This window comes from Lampris incognitus, unplaced genomic scaffold (assembly GCF_029633865.1).
Source record: "Lampris incognitus isolate fLamInc1 unplaced genomic scaffold, fLamInc1.hap2 H_2, whole genome shotgun sequence".
NCBI lineage: Eukaryota > Metazoa > Chordata > Actinopteri > Lampriformes > Lampridae > Lampris > Lampris incognitus.
The window spans coordinates 1571031-1597086 of record NW_026611077.1 but is presented as its reverse complement, the minus strand read 5'-3'; the positions used below and the strand labels follow the sequence as shown (position 1 = coordinate 1597086).

General features: G+C 46.0%; 1 protein-coding gene across 1 annotated transcript in view; it reads left to right on the top strand.

The window, feature by feature from the left end:
• The window catches only part of LOC130131967 (contactin-associated protein-like 2), a 285127-nt gene that overhangs the window by 202023 nt on the left and 57048 nt on the right, over nt 1-26056 (top strand). The window contains exons 16-18 of the mRNA XM_056301695.1: nt 84-211; nt 21790-21960; nt 22630-22848. Of these exons, the coding sequence (XP_056157670.1) occupies nt 84-211; nt 21790-21960; nt 22630-22848 (518 nt within the window). The remainder of the gene's footprint in view (nt 1-83; nt 212-21789; nt 21961-22629; nt 22849-26056) is intronic.

Below are 26056 nucleotides of genomic sequence, written 5' to 3'. Positions count from 1 at the left end.
TCTTCTCCCTATTCCATTGTTTCTTTGCCCCCCCCCCCACACACACACACACACTCTCTCACCTCTCCTCTCCTCTGTTGTAGGAGGGAGGATGTGGGCCTGTTGGTGTATAAGGACCACTTGCCAGTCAGCCAGGTGGTGGTGGGGGACATCAATAGGCCTGGATCTGAAGCCAAACTCACTGTAGGGCCGCTCAGATGTCACGGGGATCGTGAGTTGTGGAATGCATATACACATAAACACACACATGCATGAGTACGCACAAACACAAACCCACACATGCATATATACATTTTCTTTAGGGCAGTATGAAAAGAAGCATAATAATAATAATAATGAAGTTCACCAACCGTATCCCAGGCAACATCAACATCCATTCAGTCCAGAAGATCGGAACAGCCCACATATTATGATGAGTACTGTCAATCAAGTGACATCTGCCCTATAGTACCTCAGGTCCATAGTTTGGACCCGGCTCTACAGGATGTAAAACAGGAAACACGAAAGAACTCTGGCGGAGCCAGAGGGGTGGCCAGGGTGGCACGTGCCACTCCTGATATCTGATTGGCCACCCCAGGTGCCTCCCCAAAATTTTATTCGCCTGGCGTCTTTTTAATATCGAGGAGGAGGACAATACTTCCAGAGTTCACGCCACTACACACAACGGGATCTACGTGAAAGAACAACACACGTTGAAGTAAGTTTTAAGCAAAACTTGCATTGGGTTTAGGCCATTTTGTGATATTTATGTGGGATGGTTAAGATTAGCGTCTGATTGTTTCAAAAAGGGAAATGTGCTCTAGATAAATTATAGCTAGCGAAAATCTTACCTATACAGTAGCAGCATTAACGTTAGCTAGCCGTGAAGCACGTTTAACCATCTGAAACAATCCATGGCTAATCTTGACCATCCTACATCAATATCACAGTTTTACTGAATTATCATATAATGTGTATTCACTGCACTGTATCATAGTACATTTTGTGATATTTATCTCAGATGATTAATACTAGTCTGAGAAATTATAGCTAGCTAGCGTTACTCAACGTGGCCTACTACAGCAGCATCAACATTAGCTGCTTAACCATATGAAACAATCCAAGGCTAATCTTGACCATCCGGCATAAATATTACACAATTTTACTAAAATATCATATATTATGTATTAACTGCACTACATCAGCGTTAATTTTGTGATTTATGTGGGATGGTTAAGATTAGTCCCTGATTATTTCAGATGGGTAAATGTGCTCCAGAGCTAATGCCACTGTCTTATTTTTGCATAAGGTCAAAAAAAGTCATGAAAAGAGAGGGCATTTCAGATTTCTTTATAAAAAAGAAAAAATCAGATCAGGTGGTCACAGACCCCAGCCCTTGCATAACCACTAGACCCCAGAGCAGCTCCCTACCTGAGGATAGTAATGCTGAGAGTCAGTGTGGTCAAGCTTCACAGGCCCAGTAGCGTAAGTCCTCTACCATCAGGTCAGAGCATCTACCAGACAGCCAGTCAGAATTTAAGTTTAGTTTCAACTAGCAACAATAGTTGATTTTTGTCAGATTGAGCCTCACTTTACTATGTTGATTCTTGTGTTTTTGTTTTAATGGCTGTGGCATTTGTATTGTGATTATACACTGATGGTTCTTGTGTTAATGATGACACAGAGACCTCTGCTTCTGAGGGAGACATCGAGGGAGACATCGAGCCCTTTCCAAGTGCAACTACATCAAGGAGTGCTGTTCTAGGAGGACCCAATGGTAGGCCTCTACTTTAAAACTACAAATTTTAGTTGGCAGCTGTTGGTATGCAATCTTGTTGATTCGTCAATTACACACATTTTCATAGAGATATGACACATTGTTTAATGTGTATTCCAGACATCAAGATCCAGAGATGAGGGTCCTGTACAGCCATTTTTGAAGTCATTTCCTAGGACGCTGCATGGTACAAGGAAGAGGGGTTTTAACAGCCCTTGGTACATAGAAAATCCATGGGTTGAATATTCTGTTAGATTCAACCTATTGTTTTGCCTGTAGGCCTTTTCGCTGCTAAATACACCTCAGTCTGCCTTCACATCAAACTCAGGCTTTTGTAATTGGAAAAAGGCACTGTTCAAAGATTCTTGTTTTAAGCTACATTCTAAGGCAGAGCATCATATTAATGCAATGTATGCAAGGAATCAGCATAAAAGGGCCAGAGAAAGCAACTCCTCAATCATGGATAGCATAAATGAGGACCGTAAAAAGAAAGTTGAGGAAAACTGTACTTACATGAAAACATTGCAGATGTGCTCCTATTAACTGCCACTCAAAATATAGTGCAGAGAGGCCATCGAGAGTCTGATGATGACTCTCACAACAAGGGCAATTTTTTAACAATCTTAGAAGAAATAGCAAAGCATGACCCTTTCATAGAGAAGAGGATGAACGAAACTGGCAATGCCAAGTACACAAGCCACCTAATACAGAACGAAGCTCTTGAGACATTAGCTGAGATGGTACAAAGTGAAATAATGAGAGAAGTGAAATCAAGTGAAGTGTTCAGTGTAATTGCAGATGAAAAAAAAGATTTGAAGAAAAAGGAACCAATATCTTTAGTTGTGAGATACTATTACAACGGGACCATCCACAAGAGCTTTTTACAATTTAAGTCCGCTGAAAGCTTAGATGCTGCAGGTCTCTCAAAAATAATTTTTGATTGCCTTGAAAAACATGGACCAGAAATAATCTTGTGGGGCAAGGGTATGATGGTGCTTCGGTCATGAGTGGTAAGCATTCTGGTGTGGCTGCACAGATCAAAAGTAGTGCAAGATTTGATTTTTATGTGCACTGTAATGCCCATTATTTGAACTTAGTTCTTGTTGACGCTGTAAAATCTGTGCCCGAGGCAGTTAACTTTTTTCCTCTTCTGCAGAAGCTTTATAATTGTGTATCTGGCTCATATGTGCATCCCAAGTGGCTTGCTGTTCAGAAAGGGCTCTATCCTCTGCAGCAGCCCAGGGAACTATGAAGACTAACTGGTACAAGGTGGGCATGCAGATACATAGCATGCCGCAATCTGAAACCCAGGCTCCCAGCACTTCTGAGACTGCTACAGGATATTGCACTTGAAAATAGTGGTGATAGATCAGTGGAGGCAAAGGGCCTTCTTTGTTAGATAGATTTACATTTCATAGGGCTTTTAGTTACCTTTTGTAAAGTACTAGGTGATGCCAAATGTCTTTCTGACATGCTCCAATCCAGCTCTCTTGACCTAGCAATGGCTGTGGATCTAGTAGATGCCCTGAAAGACACATTACAGGACTGCAGAAGTGAGGGTTACTTTGGAGACTTGTGGAAAGAGGTCAAAGAGATTGCAGATCACTGCAAAATAAGGGTTCAGACAGCGTGTAAGAGACAGCCTACTACAAGCTCAAGATTCCACGACTCATTTGTGATGAGCACTGTAGGACAGAAAAATAGTGACCAAAGGGATGATGAGAGCTTCCAAAGGACTATCTTTTATCAGGTGCTTGATTGTGTCACAGCTGAGCTGCAGAGGCGTTTTTCAAAGAAGAATTGTGAGATAATGCAAGGGGTCCAGTCTCTCAACCCAAAGAGTACAACATTCTTGAGTGAGGAGCCTCTGCTCAGACTTTTGAGTCAGATTTAGAGGACCTCAAACACGAGGTTCATCAAACCAAGTGGCTTCTTGAAAGGAGAGAGAAAAGTGGAATGGATAGACTGTCTACACTCCTTGACTTTGTTGTGCTTCTAGAACCATACAAGCAGGTCTGTAAAGAGCTATTTCGACTTTGTAATATTTCTGTTGTTACACCAGTCAGCAGTGCTTCCTGCGAGAGAAGCTTCTCAGCTTTAAAACTGATTAAAACCCACCTTAGGACAACAATGGCTGATGACAGGTTAAGTCACCTCAGAATTCTCAGTGTTGAGTCAAGGAGGGCATCTTATCATGGGTGAGTTTGTGAAACATTTTGCCAGTTCTCACAAGAACCGCAGAATTATGCTGTTTTAAATACCTATGAAAATTTGGCACTTTGCTGGTCTCCTCTGGTCATAAAATCTGCACTGTGTAGTCCTATTAGCTAATACACACTAAAATGTCCAGCTTGTAAGGATCATTCATATGTGGAATGAGCAGCACAGCTGTTAATGTGGGTAGCACTCTGCCAATGCTTAGCCGTGTATTCCACTGTTGGTATCGGGTTTTTTTTTGGGGGGGGGGGGTTGGATTGGTTTTAATCAGTAACAAGGATAAAAAAGGCTGGTCTGGTGGTGGAGCAACTACAGCTGTGTCAACAAGGATCAAAAAAGACATATTTCCAATCTTACACTTTATCTATTTAATACACCATCAGGAGCCTCAACAGCAGGTAGAAGATCCATATGCTACCACAACTGCCTGGCACCTCCTCCTCATGCTGGTCACCAACCTGGTCACACATTGCTGTGGGATGGCATTACATTCCTCAACCAGGATTCTTTGCGGGTCAGCAAGCGTGATTGCGTTGGTCACTTTAACATGGACAGCATGTCCAAGCTGATCCCAGTGTGTTTAATTGGGTTAAGGTCTAGACTCTTGTGACCAGGTTGGTGACCAGCATGAGGAGGACGTGCCAAGCTGTTGTGCCTGTGTATGGATCTTTCACTCAAAAATTATAATTGATTGCCTTGAAAAACATGGTCTAGACTACAGAAATAATCTTGTGGGGCAAGAGCTCTATCCTCAGCAGCAGCCCAAAGATGAACTGATGTTAGGTGGGCATGCAGATACGTGGCTCATTCCACATATGCATGATCCTTACAAGTTGGACATCATTGTAAAGGTTAATAAACAGGTTTCTCCAAAATTATCATCAATTGCCTTGTAAAACATGGTCCGGACTCAGGAATAATCTTAAGGCTATGATGTGTGCACGGATGTTTGTGTTTTATGTGCTCTGTTATGGACATTGTTTGATTTTTTTTCTTGTCAATTCTATAAAATCGTTTTTGCCCCCTGCAGAAGTTTTATAACTTGTACCTTTGTATAACTAATGGCAAAGAAAAGTTTATTTCCAGTCCATTTCTGTTTAAATATTTTGTCCATGCATAGCTTGTGTTTTCAGTCAGACAGACAAAAAAACATTGTTGACTTAACAAGTTGGTCATACCCGGTATGTCAAACCACTTTCATAAATAAACTGTCACACACAAATCAATTGTTATCTTATCTCACTGATGCCTGAGCTTTATTTTCTGAAAATATTTTGGATGTTCAAGACATAGACCCAGATTGTGTATCCATGAAAACTGTGACCCTAGTCTCTCCAGTACAGTGTGCGAGTACAGTACTGTGTGTGAGAGAGAGGGAGAGAAAAGAGAGGAAGAAGTTGAGCTGCAGTTCCAAAGTGGAGACACTGGCTATCGATAGTTGTCTTCATGTGCGTATGTGCTGAAACTAATGTACTGCTGCCATTCTTGGCCAGGTCTCTCTTGAAAAAGATGTTAATTTCAATGGGACTAACCTGGTTAAATAAAGATAAATGATAGCATGTTTCTTCATTCATACACCTCTAATCAGCAATAATGACATTAATGCTTCTAAGACGCCAGGGCAGGGTTAGCCTACACATTAATTTTCTGTCATGATATCATGGACCCCCCCCTGAATAGCCTTGGCCACACCTTGGCCACCCCATGTAAAAAAAAAACTCTAGTTCCGCCACTGTGAAAGAAATAATAATAATAATAATAATAATCTGAACAAAAAACAATAGGGTTCTAGCATTACATGCTTGGAATCCCTGAATATAGCCACAAGCGAAAACTAGTAGGGTCCAAGCACCTGATGACCCTTCAGCCATTTTTGTAGCCTGGACCTAAGCACGAATATGATACTTTTGGAGTATTTAGTGGGGGTCGACCGATATGTTTTTTGTTTTTTGTTTTTTTTTCAGGGCCGATACCGATACCGACTATTGGTAAGTTATGGAGGCCAATAGCCGATACTTGGGGCCGATATTCAGTTGCAGTAAATGTATAAAATGTTGTGCCAAAACGTATAGCAACACAAACCCCAACACAAGGCTTCCTTTAAATTAACATACGTTTAATTGAATAGTTTAGCTGAATTTTGTGTAAAAGAGAAAATATTTTCAAAAATAAAAATAAAGTGCAGGATGTATAAGGCACTCTATAACAATCTGAGCAGAATTCCTTTTTTGAATAAAAATAAATAACTTCCAAAACATGGAAATAATTAAATTGCATGGTCAACGGGCAGTAAACTTTTATCAAAGTGAATAAATATAACAATAAAAAATTGTAATAATAAAACAAATAATTGAAAATAATAATAATAAATTGGTTAAAGTGCTCCTGAATGGAAAAAAATGTACATTAGTGTCATTATTTTCCCTTTCTCTTATCTTTAAAGTGATAGTTCAGGTTTTTTTGAGGTGAGGTTCAGGTTTTTTTGAGGTGGGGTTGTATGAGGTACTTATCGATAGTCAGTATATTACCTGCAGTAGATGGGAGTCTGCACACTCCCAGTTTAGGATGCAGCAGGAGTAGTCGGCATGGAAGTTGAGGAATGTATTGCTGCAGATAGGGACATGGACAAAACGCATTTTCGCCACTTAGAAAATCAGTTTGAGTGCCATGTTTTGAATATTTTCACTGCTTTAGCTTGCCGTCAGACGGCCCTTTCATGTGGAACTACATTCTCTCAACCGCACAATGTCCATATTCCTTCGCATAAGTTCACCTATGCAGTGCACGTTATTATGCTGCAGATCGCCAGAATCAGATGGACGTTCTGCGGTTGAGAGAATGTAGTTCCACGTGAAAGGGCCGTTTGACACATTCATGCACAACATTGACAATAACGCTCTGTATGTGACTAAAGTATCACACATTAGCTTTTTCTTTTAGCCTTGTTACATTTGAAGGTTAAGCACAGCAGAGGATATTGTGTTCTCTGTTGTCGAGTTCATATCGCACCGACGTTATGCTGTTTGGTGTGTGTGTGGGAGGGGAGAAAGACAAAGAAATTAACGTTACAGAGATTAAAATGAACTAGTTCACATTCACATTCATTATTTTGAATTTTACACTAAAGTCATGTTCATTTCTTTAATTTTTTTTTTAATGAGCTGCTCTGAGCTTTAAGAGCCTCCTCCTACCCATCCATCCCCAGCCTGCAACCACTGTCACCATCCCCAGCCTGCAACCACTGTCACCATCCCCAGCCTGCAACCACTGCCACCATCCCCAGCCTGTAATCACTGCCACCACCCCAGCCTGCAACCACTGCCACCATCCCCAGCAAGCAACCACTGCCACCATCCCGGCCTGCAACCACTGCCACCATCCCCAGCCTGCAACCACTGCCACCATCCCCAGCCTACAACCACTGCCACCATCCCCAGCCTGCAACCACTGCCACCATCCCCAGCCTACAACCACTGCCACCATCCCCAGCCTACAACCACTGTCACCATCCCCAGCCTGCATCCACTGTCACCATCTCCAGCCTACAACCACTGCCAACAACCCAGCCTGCAACCACTGCCACCATCCCCAGCATGCAACCACTGCCACCATCCCCAGCCTACAACCACTGCCACCATCCCCAGCCTACAACCACTGTCAACATCCCCAGCCTGCAACCACTGTCACCATCTCCAGCCTACAACCACTGCCACCAACCCAGCCTGCAACCACTGCCACCATCCCGGCCTGCAACCACTGCCACCATCCCCAGCCTTCAACCACTGCCACCATCCCCAGCCTACAACCACTGCCACCATCCCCAGCCTGCAACCACTGTCACCATCCCCAGCCTGCAACCACTGCCACCATCTCAGCCTGCAACCACTGCCACCATCCCCAGCCTGCAACCACTGTCACCATCTCCAGCCTACAACCACTGCCACCAACCTGGCCTGCAACCACTGCCACCATCCCCAGCATGCAACCACTGCCACCATCCCGGCCTGCAACCACTGCCACCATCCCCAGCCTGCAACCACTGCCACCATCCCCAGCCTGCAATCACTGCCACCATCCCAGCCTGCAACCACTGCCACCATCCCCAGCCTGCAACCACTGCCACCATCCCCAGCCTGCAATCACTGCCACCATCCCAGCCTGCAATCACTGCCACCATCCCCAGCATGCAACCACTGCCACCATCCCGGCCTGCAACCACTGCCACCATCCCATGCCTGCAACCACTGTCACCATCCCAGCCTACAACCACTGCCACCAACCCGGCCTGCAACCACTGCCACCATCCCCAGCATGCAACCACTGCCACCATCCCGGCCTGCAACCACTGCCACCATCCCCAGCCTACAACCACTGTCACCATCCCCAGCCTACAACCACTGCCACCATCCCCAGCCTACAACCACTGTCACCGTCCCCAGCCTGCAACCACTGTCACCATCTCCAGCCTACAACCACTACCAACAACCCAGCCTGCAACCACTGCCACCATCCCCAGCATGCAACCACTGCCACCATCCCCAGCCTACAACCACTGCCACCATCCCCAGCCTACAACCACTGTCACCATCCCCAGCCTGCAACCACTGTCACCATCTCCAGCCTACAACCACTGCCACCAACCCGGCCCGCAACCACTGCCACCATCCCGGCCTGCAACCACTGCCACCATCCCCAGCCTGCAACCACTGCCACCATCCCCAGCCTGCAATCACTGCCACCATCCCAGCCTGCAACCACTGCCACCATCCCGGCCTGCAACCACTGCCACCATCCCATGCCTGCAACCACTGCCACCATCCCAGCCTACAACCACTGCTACCATCCCCAGCCTGCCACCATCCCCAGCCTGCAACCACTGCCATCAGTGCATAAATAACAATGTGTCACTAACGGGATTTCGGTATTACCACCCAACCTCGTTGTCTGGGATTAACGATGTTGTATATGACATCAAAATGTGTTGTACATGATACCACGTTTTATGACCGCCACTCATTTAGTAAATGCATGCAGAACACTTAACTTAAATATCATACACTAGCTCTTCTCTTTTAGCCTAGTTACATTTGAAGGTTAAGCACAGCGGTGGAAATTGTGTTCTTTGTTTGAATTAACAACCTGTTGTCTAGTTCATTTTGGACTGACTTATGCTCTTTGGTGTGTGTGTGTGTGTGTGTGGGAGGGGGAGAGAGACAGAGAAACTAATGTTACGGAGGTAGTTTTGTAACTAACGTTATAGCATGTTTTTCTTACCAACCGAGTGGGTTTTATCGCATCTGGCATGCTCCTCTTACCTTAGAAAAGTGGTCCGACTCCTCGATGCGTCTTTTCTGTGTTTGTGTTGTTGGAGTGAGTGTGCTGCTGTGCTTCGGTAGAGTGAAGGCTGCATCGGAGGTGTGCATGTTGTGCAGAGGATTTGTTTTAATCGGCTGGCCGATAAAAACATGCCGATAACGATAATATGAAAAGTGATAAACATCTAAGCCGATAATCGGCCATACCGATAATCGCTCGATCCCTACTATTTAGATTTTGAAGTTTAAAGTGAGAGAAAGTTTGAATATACTAGCATGAAACCACCCAGACCCATGGCACATCTGCTAAACGTTCCTACCAAATGTCCCTCTCACGTCGTCTATGAGTGAGTGATTGAGTGACCACAATTTGTGACACATAGCCCACGGCAGCAGTTGCGCATGTGCTGTGGGAAAAAAATATGGATGCGAATTCACCTCTTTAGAAAACCATGCATTTTATAGCTCAATAACTACACATGAAAGCAACATGAACATAAGATAAGTTATTGTTCATCCGTGTGATGAACAATAAATGACCTTATGTACATGTTAAGGTCATTTATACTGAGGATTTTGAAATTTGAATGGAATCTGTACTATGTAGTATGACTGAGAACAAATACTAAATACAAATACTAGAACTACCTTTGGCTGGTCTCATTAAGGGTCGCTATCTCAAGCTTGCCTCTCTTGCTTTGTCTCCAAACCGTCCAACCTGAGCTGTCTCTCTAATATATTTGTTCCTAATCCTGTCCTCCTTCATCACTCCCAATGAACATCTTAGCATCTCCAACTTTGCCACCTCCAGTTCCACCTCCTGTCTTTTCATCAGTGCCACTGTCTCCAAACCATACAACATAGCTGGTCTCACTACCATCTTGTCAACCTTCCCTTTAACTCTTGCTGGTGCCCTTCTGTCACAAATCACTCCTGACACTCTTCTCCACCCACTCCACCCTGCCTGCACTCTCTTCTTCACCTCTCTCCTGCAATCCCCATTACTTTGGACAGTTCACCCAAGGTATTGTCGCGGGCTGATATTTACACCTCAGTGTTGACGAGCGGAGTGGGTGAATACACGATGCCGCGACAGACCGGGTGGCCATTAGCTACTGTTAGTTAGCAATAGCGGCTAGCAACCGCGCTATGCTAACCTGCTGTCCTGACGCTCGGTAGTGTAACGTTAACTTTATGTTTGTAGACTCACCCTTTTGGTGTTCAGCGACGAAAGGGGGTCTAGCTGATCGCTCTCTGTCTCTTTGCTGGTATAGGGGTTTGCTTTGGGCTGTAACCTGGCGGGTCCCAGCATAGACGGGAGGAGCAGCTCGACTCACGTCTATACTTGTAGGATTCCAGATAACAACTGCCTACGCTCCCGGGTCAAGCTGGCTATCCCCGCGACAGCGTGTGCCTCCCACCCAATGGCAGCTTCCCTCTCTAGTAACCCTGACAACAGCCCCTGTCCCGACAATCTAGCTCGGTATTCGCCCCACTACCCCCCCTCTAGACTGCTGAGTCCCTTCAGCACCTAATCACTAACTTATTAAAATAACAGAACACGCTGCCTAGCAACTGCAGTAAACGTAAAAGTAAAAAGTCTGGGCTGAACTGCCAGCTATCTTCAATTGCCCAAACATAACTAACAGGGCCTCTCAAATATAAATAAAATACTTAACTTATCTAACCCCAACTATCTCTGCAACTGACCTGACTAACCCTTAACTAATGTCAGTCAGTCGCAGTCTCTGTCAGTCAGGAGTCATCTTGGTAGCGGGCAGGCCTGGTTATGGACCTGCCCCTCCTGGTAAGTTGGGCTGGGTTGGCAGCTTCTTCGTCTGACCCAGAGCTGGAGCCAATCGGGGGTGCAGGTTGGGTCTTTTCTCTTCGTCGGCGATGACATGCAGCAGGCTGTCCACGGCTCTGCGTCGGTCGAGAAGATATCCCGGGGAACGCTCTGACCTCCGGCGGTCACTTCATGGAGGTCTCCTACTTTATAGGCTCTTTCTCTTGCACGCAGATCATGTTCTTTCTTCTGTCTCAGTTGTACAGTCCGCAGATGTTTTCTCGCCAACTCATGTGTCGTTCTTAGCTGTTCTTCCAGGCTGGCCACAAACTCCGGTGGTTGTGTTCTTGCAACATTGACGTCAGTGACCCCCAGCGAGACATTCTGAGGCTGGTGAACTTCACGGCCGAACATCATGCGGTTTGGTGTGAATCCCGTGCAGGCATGTGGGGAGCTCCGGTATGCAGCTGTGAGGAGCGGTAGGTGTTCGTCCCAATTCTTCTGGTTTTCATTGACGTAGCATCTGACCATTAGGCTGTCATCAATCCCCTTCCCCAGGATTACGACATCGTCGAGGTATATGAGCAGACTCTGCCACTGTAGACCTCTGAGCACGACCTCCACGGCCTTCTGAAAAGTGCTTGGGGCGTTGCATAGCCCGAAAGGCATTCTGGTATACTCGTACAGCTCATACTTCGTGATGAAGGCTGTCTTGCACCGCTCTTGCTCATGGACTTCGATTTGCCAGTAACCGCTCTGAAGGTCAAGAGTTGAAAAGACAGTGGCGCCACCAAGGGTGTCGAGGCACTCTTCGATCTTCGGTAGTGGATAGGCGTCCTTCAAGGTCAGCTCGTTGAGCTTCTTGTAGTCGATACACCACCTGACTCCGCCATCTTTTTTTCAAACCAGCACAACCGGAGACACCCATTCAGAGGTTGAAGGGGTTATGACCAGCTTCCAGCATCGCTCTGAGATGTTTCTCTTCTTCATCTTGGAACCCAAGTGGTGTGCGACGTGTAGGTTGTCTAGCAGGCCGTCCATCGCCGGTGTCTATCCTGTGTTTGACTACATCGAACCGGCCCAGGTCTCCATCGGTTGCCGCAAAGATGGACTGGTACTTCAGGAGAAGAAGGAGAAACGCCTCTTGCTGTTCTTCACTCAGGCCCTCACTTGCTGAAGTAAACAGTTCTCGAAGATGGAGAGGCAGGTCTAGCACACTCGCTGGCTTCAAACGTCGTATCTGCTGTGAGAGCTCAGGAGCCGGTGGAGGGGTTTTGGAGAAGAGATCAGGGGGTTCCTCCGTGGCCTCGATAAGGATTCCAAGGCAGGTGCCTCCCGGAAGGTACATAGTGGAAGGAGACAGGTTGCAGATTCTTATAGGCACCCTTTCATCCATGTCTACGACGACGCTGCCTTAGGACACGCCGTCCGATAGTCCAGCTGGCTCCAGGACTACTGTCACTCCAGGTTTGGGATTCTCCACCACACCCCATACGTCACATTCACTTTCCGGTGGAAGGGTTGATGGGTTCAAGAGAAGCACTCTGGAGATGGCCTAGTTCTCCACTGGCCTCCCAGCGATGAAGCTTGGCACTGGCTAGCCCTCGATGAACACCTTACCTCCGCTGAGTACTGTCACATCCACTGCCAGCATGAAATCTAGTCCCATGAGGAGGGAGTCACGGATAGGTGCTTCGTACACATCCCAGTCCCGGCTTTTGCTGCCCATCTTAATTGTCACACTGTATCCTTGTGCAGTCCCCATCGCCTTTCCAGTCTCAGCGTTCAAGAGGCAAGCTGGTTTACCATTCGAGTGGTCCGCTAACTGGAGCTGCTGGAACACTGTGGCTTCTGCACCTGTGTCGATGACGCACTGGACGGGGATGTGATTAATTGTGATCGGGACCATTAGGCTGGGGCCTTCACCCTTGGCTCGGGCTATATTGATGACTTGTCAATGCTCAGCTTTTCCATTCTTGAGGGACTCCATTTGGCCGCTTGTGGAGCTGGCCAGGTCCGGGCCATTGGACCTGGCCAGTTCTAGTTTCCCGACCTCCTGGGGCTGGGTGACCTCGAACAGTCCCTCTTGAAGTGACCAACCTCCCCACAGTGGTAGCATGCGCCCTTTTGAGTGGTAGATGGGCTTGGCGATCTGGGTCGAGTTGTCGTGTTTGTGGAGCCCGGCGATCATGTGGGGAACCTCCCGCACTCCTGATCGACCTTGGGGGTGGAGCCTGGAAGGGCTAGCTGCAGCTGTCGTTTCATTTCTTTAATCACGTCTGCTACCAGGTCCTGCACTTCCTGCTGTAGCTGAGGAGCTTGTGTTGATGGCGTGGGCAAGGCTATCTCTCTTCCAGGATTCTCATCAGCCCAGGAAATGCGCCTGACTTTCCCTTTCCCCTCCGCATTTCGACCCAGGGTTGCTTTGTAGTTATACTCATGGGCCTCCGCAAGCTTCTGGGCTTATGCCAGTGTTTTTGGATCAGCGTTCATGACTTTATAGGCAACCTGCTGATTTCGGAGCCCCTTGAGGAACGCATCTGCTGCCAGCTGTTCCTGTAGCTCTAGGTCGACCCCGGGGTAGGCTAGCGTGATGAGCCGGCGGACCTCTTCCACGAACTCAGCCGAGGAGGCCTCCTTCTGCTAACGGACCTCGCTCAGGTTACGCCGCGTGGTGGAAGGTGGAATGTGCTTCCCATAGCGCTGTCTCAACTGCTCTGTGAGGCGCTGATAGTCTTCTCTGATATGTTCTGGCAGAGAACTGATAAACCGTACTGCAGGGCCTCTCAGCCGCTCGTGAAGCCTGTCCAACTGGTCTGAAATGGTCCATCCCTTCTTCCAGGCCATCCTCTCGAAATGCACAATGAACACATTTCAGTCCTCACTTCCGTCGAAAGTGGACAGAAGCTTCGTACTGGGGCACCATGCAGACGGGTGGGGTTGACCAGGTTGGGGGTGACTTTGGAAATGGCTGTTACTGCTTGGCGCAGAGCTGTGATTTCCCAGACCATTGTCGGCCCGCCTATTGACTGTGCTGGCAGGGAAGTTTGCTTTGACAGGGGTGGTGATGAACCTATTAGAATTAGATGTTCTGTCTTCTCCTCTGTGCCGTCGGCGGGCAGCTGGTTCCATATCCATGTATTCTTGGCCGTCCATGATGAACCTATTAGGTGTTGGATAATCACCTCTTCTGTCTTCTCTGTGCCATCGGCGGCCAGTTGATTCCACATCTGTGTATTCTTCTCTGTCCCAACTAACCAATAGTGTGCTCTGGGAGTGTCGCTGGATCACGTCGAGGACAGGAACGAACTCAGGAGCTTGTTGGGAAGCTGGGGTCGACAGTCCTCCAGCTGCAGTGTCCCCTTGGTCTGGGGTGCTGTTTGGAGAGAGGTCAGGAGGGCCCAGGACGGAAGCGGACGCAGCTCTCAGGTGTACACTCGCATCTCCACCACTATTGTCTGCGCCAACAGGTTGCTGTGTTGCTGTTCCAGCCCCCTCCTTCATCATTATCCCCACCTGCTCCGTCCTTAGCTGCTCATGCATTTGTTGCACTTGCTGCATTTGCAGCATAAACTGCATTTGTTGTGTTTGCATAAACTGTTGCTGTTGCATCTGCATGTGTTGCATGAACTGTTGCATTTGCAACATCATTGGCTGTAGCCATACTGGTGCCTGCTGCTGCGGCCTCCCTTCCCCTTCAGCTAGCTCTCCCTGGTTATTCTCTCCGTTCTGCCCCATCTTCTCTTTGCCTTCCCTCCTTTTCTTCCTCCGCGTAGCCAGGTTTGAACCGGCGCCCGCACGCGCGATAAAAGGCGCCGAATCGCAGTGTTAGCGTTCCGAAGCTAGCTAGCTAACGTTAGCTGTTAGCACAACGGCTAGGCTACTGGACTGTTCTGAGACTTCTTCTGACAGACACAATCCCGTTTCCTGACACCATTTGTCGCGGGCTGATATTTACACCTCAGTGTTGACAAGCCGCATGGGCGAATACACGATGCCGCGACAGACCTGGTGGCCGTTAGCTACTGTTAGTTAACAATAGCGGCTAGCGACCGCGCTATGCTAACCTGCTGCCCTGACGCTTGGTAGCGTAACGTTAACTTTATGTTTGTAGACTCACCCTTTTGGTGTTCAGCGACGAAAGTGGGTCTAGCTGATCACTCTCTGTCTCTCTGGCTCTTTGCTGGTATAGGGGTTTGCTTGGGGCTGTAACCTGGCGGGTCCCAGCATAGACGGGAGGAGCAGCTCGACTCACGTCTATACTTGCAGGATTCCAGATAACAACTGCCTACGCTCCCGGGTCAAGCTGGCTATCCCCGCGACAGCGCGTGCCCCCCACCCAATGGCAGCTTCCCTCTCTAGTAACCGTGACAACAGCCCCTGTCCCGACAATCTAGCTCGGTATTCGCTACAGTATGTTTTATGATTAATACTTTATTTTTTCACTATATATATACATATATATATAAGTATTTCGATTACAAATGATATTAAATCAGAATGTGATAGAAACGAAACAAACACAACCAGATCAAAAATAAATAAAAGATAGGTGTGACATTCTGAAATAAGAAAAGGGGGGAAAAAACAAAAAAAAGAAGAAAAGAAATGACTGTGATGCGTGAAGTGCTGAAAAGTTTACAGCATTGCTTGTCAACAAGTATTCTAACCAAATGTATCTCAGTTATTTGCATGTTATGTGATTATGTTACTGTTATTTTTATGAGTTGGAAACGCCATTAAACGCTCAGTATATAAGAATGGTACTGCCCCCATTTCAAGTGATATTCCTCCACCTTATCAAGCAGCCTATATGAGAACTGTTCTAGGGCAGCCAGCTGACCAAGATAAGTGTGCCACAAAGATGGCACTGGTGCAGAGGAGGCTTTCCGTTCTTTGACCACAAGATTATGTCCTAACATAAGGGCAGTCTGGGTCCAGTCAGCAAGCTGTGGAGTCAAATCGCTTAATGCAGAGGGGTCACCCAAAATAAACAGACTGGAAGAGAAAGAGATGTCTAGGCCGTTTTTTGTTTTTGTTTTTTAAAACAATATGTATAGCAGACCAGAACACCTGTATTTTTGGGCAAATCCAAAGCATGTGTACTAAAGTACCTCTTTAACAAGACATCTCCAGCACACTGAGCTTTCCACCAAACCCACTCTCTGCACAGCCTAGATAGCGTCCAGTAGACTGTTTATAATTTTGAATTGGATCAGCCTTGTTCGCAGTTCGTTTGTTTCCCATTCCTAAGTATTCTTCCCCATTGTGCCTCTGAAAATGACACCTTTAAATCAGTTTTCCATGTCAATTTTAGGGTCAATGTATTGGAATCTGAGGCTGTAATGATCATAGAGTAGTAAAGAGAAGCCTCATGACCATGTCCAAAGATTTTAAGGACCCTCTCTAGAGTGTCACCACTAGATGGGGCTATTGACGGCGAGCTGAAAATTTGTACCAGCAGGCGTCTCAACGTCAAATACTTCCAATATTGAGTGTGTGGTAAGTCGAATTCCTGCCTTACTGTCTCAAAGGATTTTAATGTTTCTTCCTGATACAGGTCGCCTAGGACTGTGATACCTTTGTGAAACCAGGATTTCCAGAGGAAGGGTGATTTATCTATACAGAGCTTGGGATTTAGCCAGATTCTGGCGGACCGATGAAGAAAGGGATCAAATTTAAGGATCTGAGCTATTCTCTTCCAAACCCACTGAATATGGGACAAAATAGGACCGATACTGTGGGGCTAGTTTGGCTGTGATATAGTTCATGGGTGTAAGAGGAGTGCAAATGGTGCTCTCCAGATGGAGCCATGGAGAAGCTCTCTCCGGGGGCAAGGACCACAGTGCCATATGCCTGAGAGTGAAAGCGTAATGGTAAAATAACAGGTTAGGCATCGCAAGGCCTCCTCTGTCCACTGGCCTCTGCAGTTTTCGCAGGCTCATTCTTGGACGTTTATTGTGACCCCAAGTATTTAAACTTATACACCTTCATCACGTCTACTCCTTGCATCCTCAGCATTCCACTGTCCTCACTCTGATTCACGCATAGCTATTCCATCTTGCTCCTACTAACTTTCATTTGTCTTCTCTCCAGTGCATACCTCCACCTCTCCAGGCTCTCCTCTACCTGCACACTACTCTCGCTACAGATCACAGTGTCATCCACAAACAACATAGTCCATGAAGACTCGTGCCTGATCTTGTCCATCAACCTGTCCATCACCACTGCAAACAAGTAAAGGCTCAGGGCAAATCCTTCATGTAGTCCCGCCTCCAACTTGAACCCATCTGTCATTCCAACCACACGCCCTACCACTGTCACACTTCCCTCATACATATCCTGCACCACTCCTACATACTCTGCAACTCCCGACTTCCTCATACAATACCACACCTCCTCTCTCGGCAACCTGTCATATGCTTTCTCTAAATCCACAAAGACACAATGTAACTCCTTCTTGCCTTCTCTATACTTCTCCATCAACATTCTCAAAACAAACATCACATCTGTGGTGCTCTTTCCTGGTATGAAACCATACTGCTGCTCACTAATCATCACCTCTCCTCCTAACCTAGCTTCTATTACTCTTTCCCAAATCTTCATGCTGTGGCTGATCAACTTTATACCTCTGTAGTTGCTACAGTTCTGCACATCACCCTTGTTCTTGAAAATCGGTACCAGTATGCTTCTTCTCCACTCCTCAGGTATCTTCTTACTTTCCAAGATTCTGTTAAACAATCAAATTAAAAACTCCGCTGCCATCTCTCCTAAACATCTCCATGCCTCCACAGTTATGCCATCAGGACCAACTGCCTTTCCAGTCTTCATCCTCTTCATAGCTGCCCTCACTTCCTCCTTGCTAATCCACCGCACTTCCTGATTCACTATCCCCACATAACCCAACCTTCTCTCTCTCTCATTGTCTTCATTCATCAGCCCCTTAAAGTACTCCTTCCACCTTCTCAACACACTCTCCTCCCTTGTCAGCACATTTCCATCTCTATCCTTGATCACCCTAACCTGCTACACATCCTTCCCAGCTCGGTCCCTCTGTCTAGCCAACCAGTACTTCTCCTTTCTTAGCCTCTAACCTCTCATACAACTCAGCATATGCCTTTGCCACCTCTCTCTTTGCTTTATGCTGCATCTCCTTGTACTCCTGTCTACTTTCTTCATCTTTCTGACTATCCCTCTTCTTCTTTGCGAACCTCTTCTTCTGTATACTTTGCTGTACTTCCTCATTCCAGCACCAAGTCTCCTTGTCTTCCTTCCTCTGTCCTGATGACACACCAAGTACCTTCCTAGCTGTCTCCCTCACTATTTCTGAAGTGGTTGCCTTGCCATCCGGCAACTCTTCACTACCACCAAGTGCCTGTTTTAACTCCTCCCTGAACTCCACACAACAGTCTTCCTTCTTCAGCTTATACCATTTAATATTTGGCTCTGCCTTCACTCGCTTCCGCTTCTTGGTCTCCAAAGTCACATACAGACTACCATCCAATACTGCCTAGCTACGTTCTCCCATGTCACCTCCTTGCAGTCTCCAATCCCCTTCAGATCGTGCCATCTATATAAGATATAGTCCACCTGTGTGCACTTTTATCCACTCTTGTACGTCACCCTGTGTTCCTCCCCCTTCTTGAAATACACTATATGTACAAAGGTATTGGGATACACCTCTTAATGATTGAATTCAGGTGTTTCATTCAGACCCATTGCCACAGGTGTATAAAATCAAGCTGCTAGCCATGCAATCTGTATTTACAAACATTTGTGGAAGAATGGGTCGTTCTGAAGAGCTCAGTGAATTCAAGCGTGGTACTGTCATAGGATGCCACCTTTGCAATAAGTCAGTTCGTGAAATTTCTTCCCTGCTTGATGTTCCACGGTCAACTGTAAGTGGTATTATAGAAAAGTGGAAGCGTTTAGGAACAACAGCAACTCAGCCATTAAGTGGCAGACCATGTAAAGTCACACAGCGGGTAAGTGCATAAAAGTCGTCAATGCTCTGTTGACTCAATAACTGCAGAGTTCCAAACTTCCTCTGGCATTAACGTCAGCACAAAAACTGTGCGCCAGAAGCTTCATGGAATGGGTTTCCATGGCCGAGCAGCTGCATGAAAGCCTTACATCGCCAAGCACAATGCCAAGCGTCGGATGGAGTGGTGTAAAGCACGCTGCCACTGGACTCTGCAGCAGTGGAAACGTGTTCTGTGGAGTGACGAATCACGCTTCTCTGTCTGGCAGTCTGATAGACAAGTCTGGGTTCAGAGGATTCCAGGAGAACGTTACCTGCCTGATTGCATTGTGCCAACTGTAAAGTTTGGTGGAGGGGGTTAATGGTTTGGGGTTGTTTTTCAGGGGTTGGGCTAGGCCCCTTAGTTCCAGTGAAGGGAAATCTTAATGCTTCAGAATACCATAGCATAGAATTTTAGACAATTCTATGCTTCCAACTTTGTGGGAACAGTTTGGGGAGGGCCCTTTTCTGTCCCAGCATGATTGCACCCCAGTGCACAAAGCAAGGTCCATTAAGACATGGTTGGATGAGTTTGGTGTGGAAGAACTTGACTGGCCCCCACAGAGCCCTGACCTCAACCCCATCTAAAACCTTTGGGATGAACTAGAATGGAGATTGCGATCCAGGTCTTCTCGTCCACCATCAGTGCCTGACCTCACAAATGCTCTTCTGGATAAAATGGGCAACAATTTCCACAGACACACTCCAAAATCTTGTGGAAAGCCTTCCCAGAAGAGTGGACGCTGTTTTATCTTCAGAAAATCAGAATCAGAATACTTTATTTATCCCCGAGGGGAAATTGAGTTCTATTACAGACACTCACGCTCTAATAACTAAAAACTAACAGGATACAAGATAGGAAAATAGAAACAGAAAGAAATAGAAATAAAAGATAAATAAGAAATAGAAATAAGAACAAAATATATCAACAAGCATGGTGCACATAGCACCCTATCTATACTGCACTACCGCAGCACACAACAAGCAGCACAAACAAAACTCAACAGGGCCAATCCAATGACCATTAACTCAGATTGTCTGACAGTCTGAGGCAGGAGTTGTAAAGTTTGATGGCCACAGGTAGGAATGACCGCCTGTGGCACTCTGTGGTGCTTTTCGGCAAAATGAGTCTGTTATTAAAAGTACTCCTGTCTCCCACCCTGGAGTGGGTGGGAGACATTGTCCATGATGGCATGTAATTTCAACAGCGGGGGACCAACTCCATATTAATGCCTATGGATTTAGAATGGGATGTCATAAAAGGTCCTGTAGGTATAATGGCCAGGTGTCCCAATACTTTTGTACATATAGTGTATGTATACACCTCAACCATTTCCATCCTTTTTCCAACATCCACCACCATCTGTCCTTCTACATTTCTCTCCTTGACACCATACCTACCCATCAATCCTGTTCCCTTCACCAACATGTCCATTGAATTCTGCTCCAATCACCCCTCTCCCCCTTACGTACCCTCTCAACCACTTCATCCAACTCACTCCAGAGTTCTCTTTTCTCCTCCATCTCACACCCAACTTGCAGGGCATATGCACTGATAACATTTATCAATACATCTTTGATTTCCAGCTTCATACTGATCACTCTGTCTGACACTCTCTTCACCTCCAACAGACACTGACATACTCTTCCTTCAGAATTACCCCTACCCCATTTCTCCTCCCATTCTTACCATGATAGAAGAGTTTGAACCCACCTCCTGGCCTTACTCCCCTTTCACTTGGTCTCTTTTATACACATTATACCTACCTTTCTTCTCTCCATCATATCAGCCAGCTCTCTCCCTTGACCAGTCATACTGCCAGCATTCAAAATTCTGACTCTCACCTCCACACTCCTACCCTTCCTCCTCTCTCGCTGCCTCTGGACATGCCTTCCCCCTCCCCTTCTCCTTTGCCCTACAGTAGCATAGTTTCCACTGGCACCCTGCTGACCAACAGTACTGGTGGCGGTCGTTGGTAACCCGGGCCTCGACCGATCCGGTATGGATATTTGATTTGGCAAAGGTTTTACGCCGGATGTCCTTCCTGATGCAACCCTCCCCATTTATCCAGGCTTGGGACCGGCACTAAGAATGCACTGGCTTATTCATCCTCAGTGGCTGGGTTATTTATAGTTATTTAATTAGATATTTAAAGAATACAAATACATTAAATTCAAAATAGTATTTAAACCTTTTTGACAAATCCTCCCAGCCAAAAGGCTACATATATCATAATTTAATTCCCCCCCCCCCACTGGTCACAAAGTTTGCCCAATCTACACCAAACATGGCACAGATGATATTCAGACCAAACCTCACAAAAGTTATCAGATGGAATCTTGATTCTCAAACCATTCATCCGCTAGTTCGTTCACTAAGTAATTTATTGGCATTTACATCAGCATTAAGATCACTGTTATCTTAGCCAGTCTCACTTTCACATATGCAGGCCTATTGTGCAGGCTGACAATGCTCATCTTATTCTGACATTGCTGGCTGAGGACTTCTTAAAAAAGTGAAGATGGATACACAATAATGAGTAGGATGAATTTTAGGCAATTGAAAGAATCAGCGAATTAATTAAAACTCAATATTTTATGAGAGGATTTATACTGTTAGGACCTCTCAAATGGATTTCATCATTGAGTTATATTTATATGTCAAGAAGCTCCCTGTACCCCCTCTTTATCTTAGGTAACTATTGGAATGCAGCGTCTTTTACTAGCCCAGCCTCCTACCTGCACTTCCCTGCCTTTAGAGGAGAGACCAGTGCTGACATCTCCTTCTACTTCAAGACTTCTTCAGTCTATGGAGTATTTCTGGAGAACCTTGGCAGCACCAACTTCATACACATCGAACTGAGGGGTGAGCGGAAAGGGAGGTGTGAATGTGCAGTATGTGCATGTGTTTCTATGTGGAATGTACAAAAACGTAAAATTATTTCTCAGGAATGACAAGTCATTGTCATGTGTATTCTTGTTATTATATTGTATTGAATTTCTGAGTCAGTTTTGATCCAGACATTATTGTCAAGTGGACAGACTACATCTGGGTTGGATGAAACAGTAGAAAAAAACCTGTCACTCAATTTTTATTCAAGTTAAGGATGTCTGGATTTCCTATTTTATTTTGTTTTTTCCTTGCATCAGATCCAAGTCATTTGATATTCAATATTTGCCAATAGAGGATTCAGGAACACCTTTTTTGTCATTTGTTTCATGTGAAAGATTCCTAATTTGATGATTATATTTTACAACATAATACAACTTCACAGGGTATTATGTAGTAAAATCAATCATATCTTATTATCTTACTTTAGTAAGATAAACTCGACAATTGAATGCCTTTACTGATTATGAAGATGGACTTGCACATAATTACAACACGTGCAGCTCATGAAGTGAAGAGATAGCAGCAAGGAGAAGTCTCTGGTGCCATTAGTCATTCCTGCACATCCTCCATTTAAATATCAGTTGGGAAAGTGCAGCACTCCATGTTACGTTAACCTGTGATGTCATTTCCTGCCACTCACAGCTGCCTCGGTGATTTCCTTTTCTTTTGACGTGGGAAATGGCGTGGAGGAACTCAGTGTGCGTTCTCCTACTCCGCTTAATGACGACCAGTGGCATCGTGTGGAGGCAGATAGGAACGTCAAAGAGGCAAGTCTGCTACTTGATGGACAACATGGAGAGATCCGCCCGGCTCCCACACAGGGACAGACCAGACTGGAGCTCTCCAGCCAGCTGTATGTCGGTGAGACTCACACTCACATTGGCCAGATTCAAGAAGTCCTGTCTTTCATTTTGCTGTTACATGGTAAATTACTCAAACTTGATCATTTCGATATTCCTGTTCGCTATCTTGTTCCAATATCAACCCAAAGTTACATGAAATCATCAGAATCAACTTCATAGGCCATGAGTGCTTATGCATCCGAGGAATTTGACTCCAGTGTACAGCAGCTTCCAGTACTTGCATATATCACTCACACACAAAAAACAAAAAAACAAAAAACAAAAACAAAAAACAAAAAAATAAACAAACAAAAATAAATCAGGAGAAATAAATGGAATAATAAATAGGATCCTGGAGGTAGGTATGTATGCACAGCAGGTATTTCAGTACTATACAGCTTTCTTATGGTTGAATAATTAATAACTTATATTGCTTATATATTATATCATACGTTAACATAACTTTATTACTTATTATGATTATATATAATATTATATACTTACGACAAGTAGGTATGTCTAGATGCTAACACCTTCAGCCAAGCTTTCGGCCAGGAGAGGATGTCATCAGGTGGCATCCAACTTTCCTCAGGCGTTTCAACCCTGAACCACAACGTTCTGTGGTTGGCAGGTCTGGAATGGTGGCTAGTTACTTCCCATTTTCCACCATCTTCTACCGTCTTCCACCATCTTCCATCATCTTCCATGGCGCTGACAACGATGGCCTCTGTTCTGTGCTCTCTTGTACTTTTTTTTTCCAGCGCCCACTCACTGATCACATACAGCAGGGAAGAACTTTTAATTCTTTAATTTATGTAATATCATTGAATGCTGCCAGGACACCGGGGAACCACCTACCCTTTGTGATAAGTGCCATAGGATCTTTAATGACCACAGTGATTCAGGACCTCGGTTTAACGTCTCATCTGAAGGAAGGCATCTCCTACAGCATAGTGTCCCCGTCACTGCACTTATTATATTTGGTGTTTTTTGTTTGTTTTTGTTTTTTTGTTTTGTTTTTTTTAAATTAAGACCAAAGGGAAGACGGCCCTTTACTGGCCCACCAACACCACTTCCAGCAGCAACTCCCGAGAGGTCTTCCATCCAAGTACTACCCATGCTCATACCTGCTTAGCTTCCATCATTTGGCAGAGCCAGGGTACGTGTTGGTATGGCTGCTGGTAAAATACAGACAGCATGTTAAATGTCCCACCAGCGACAAAAACACTGGCTCATTGCTACACAATATTAAAGGACACCTATCACTCTGTCCCCCGGGCATCCCTGGACTTCTGATCACTGTCTTATTCATCTTATCCCAACCTACAGACAGAAACCAAAATCTGCAAAGTCTGCACTTACTGGAGTGTTTTTGAGGCTGCATCTACAGACCTGGGCGAACTTACTGACACGGTGACATCTTACATCAGCTTTTGCGAGGACATGTCTGTACCCACCAAAACTTTCTGTACCTTTACTAACGATAAGCCCTGGTTTTCAGCAAAACTCGGGCAGCTTCGTCAGGCCAAAGAGGAAGTCTAAAGGAGTGGAGATAGGATCCAGTATAACATAGTCTAGAAATACACTCATGAAGGTGATCAGAGAGGTAAAAAGGTGTTACTCTAAAAAGTTGAAAAACAGGTTTTCGGCCAACGACCCATCATCAGTCCAGAGTGGTTTGAAAGACATGACCAAATACAGGAGACCATTCCCTCACCCTCTCCGGCCACAGTATGAAACCAACTGCACTCCCGGCCAGCCCCTCTGCCCTCCCCACCGAACATCCACCCGCATTCAGGATCTGTGTTGAGGATGTGCTCCAGCTCTTCCGGAGACAGAAGACTAGGAAGACACTGGGCCCAGATGACATGTCACCCTCCTGTCTTAAAAGTATGTGATGACCAACTAGTCCCCATTTTCACACTGATCTTCAACAGATAACTGGAGCTGTGTGAAGTCCCCTCCTACTTCAAGATCTCCGGTATCATCCCAGTCCCCGAGACATCCCATTTCACAGGATTAAATGACTACTGGTCTTTTGCCCTAACATCTGTGATCATGAAATCCTTTGAGAGACTGTTGTTGGCCCACCTGAAAGAAACCACAGATCCCGTGCTTGCCCCCTGCAGTTTGCCTACCGAGCAAACAGGTCAGTGGATGATGCAGTCAACATAGGCTTGCACTGCATCTTCCAACAACTCTGACTCCCCAGGGCCATATGCAAGGGTTCTGTTGGCGGACTTCAGTTTAGCGTTCACCACCATTATCCCAGCTATCTTCCACATTTTGCTTGTTGATATACACTGCTCAAAAAAATAAAGGGAACACATAAGCAATGCAATGTAGCTCCAAGTCAATCACACTTTTGAGATATCAACCTGTCCAGTTAGGAAGCAACACTGATTTGTGAATCAATTTCACCTTTTGGTAAATTGTCTAATTTCCACCAGGTGGAAATTAGACAATTTGCAAGACAACCCCTGTAAAAGGAATGGATTTGCAGGTGGTGGCCACAGACCATTTGCCTGTCCTCATCTTTTCTGGCCGATCTTTGGTTAGTTTTACATTTTGCTAGTGCCCGCACCACTAGAGGTGGCATGAGGCGGTATCTGCAACCTACAGAAGTTGCTCAGGTAGTGCAGCTCATCCAGGATGGCACATCAATGCGTGCTGTGGCAAGAAGATTTGATGTGTCTCCCAGCACAGTGTCCAGAGCATGGAGGAGGTACCAGGAGACAGGCCAGTACACCAGGAGACGTGGAGGGGGCTGCAGCAAGACCGCTATCTGGTCCTTTGTGCAAGGAGGAACAGGAGGAGCACTGCCGGAGCCCTACAAAACGACCTTCAACAGGCCACTAATGTGCAGGTTTCTGCTCAAACACTGAGAAACAGAATGCATGAGGATGGTATGAGGGCCCGATGTCCACAATTGGGGCCTGTGCTCACAGCCCAACACCGTGCAGCCCGATTGACCTTTGCCAGAGAACATCTTGGTTGGCAGATTCGCAATTGGCGCCCTGTGCTCTTCACAAATGAGAGCAGGTTCACACTGAACACATGTGACAGACGTGAGAGAGTCTGGAGACGCTGTGGAGAACGTTCTGCTGCCTGCAACATCCTCCAGCATGACCGGTTTGTCGGTGGGTCAGTGATGGTCTGGGGAGGCATATCGTTGGAGGGCCGCACAGACCTCTACGTGCTAGCCAGAGGTACCATGACTGCCATTA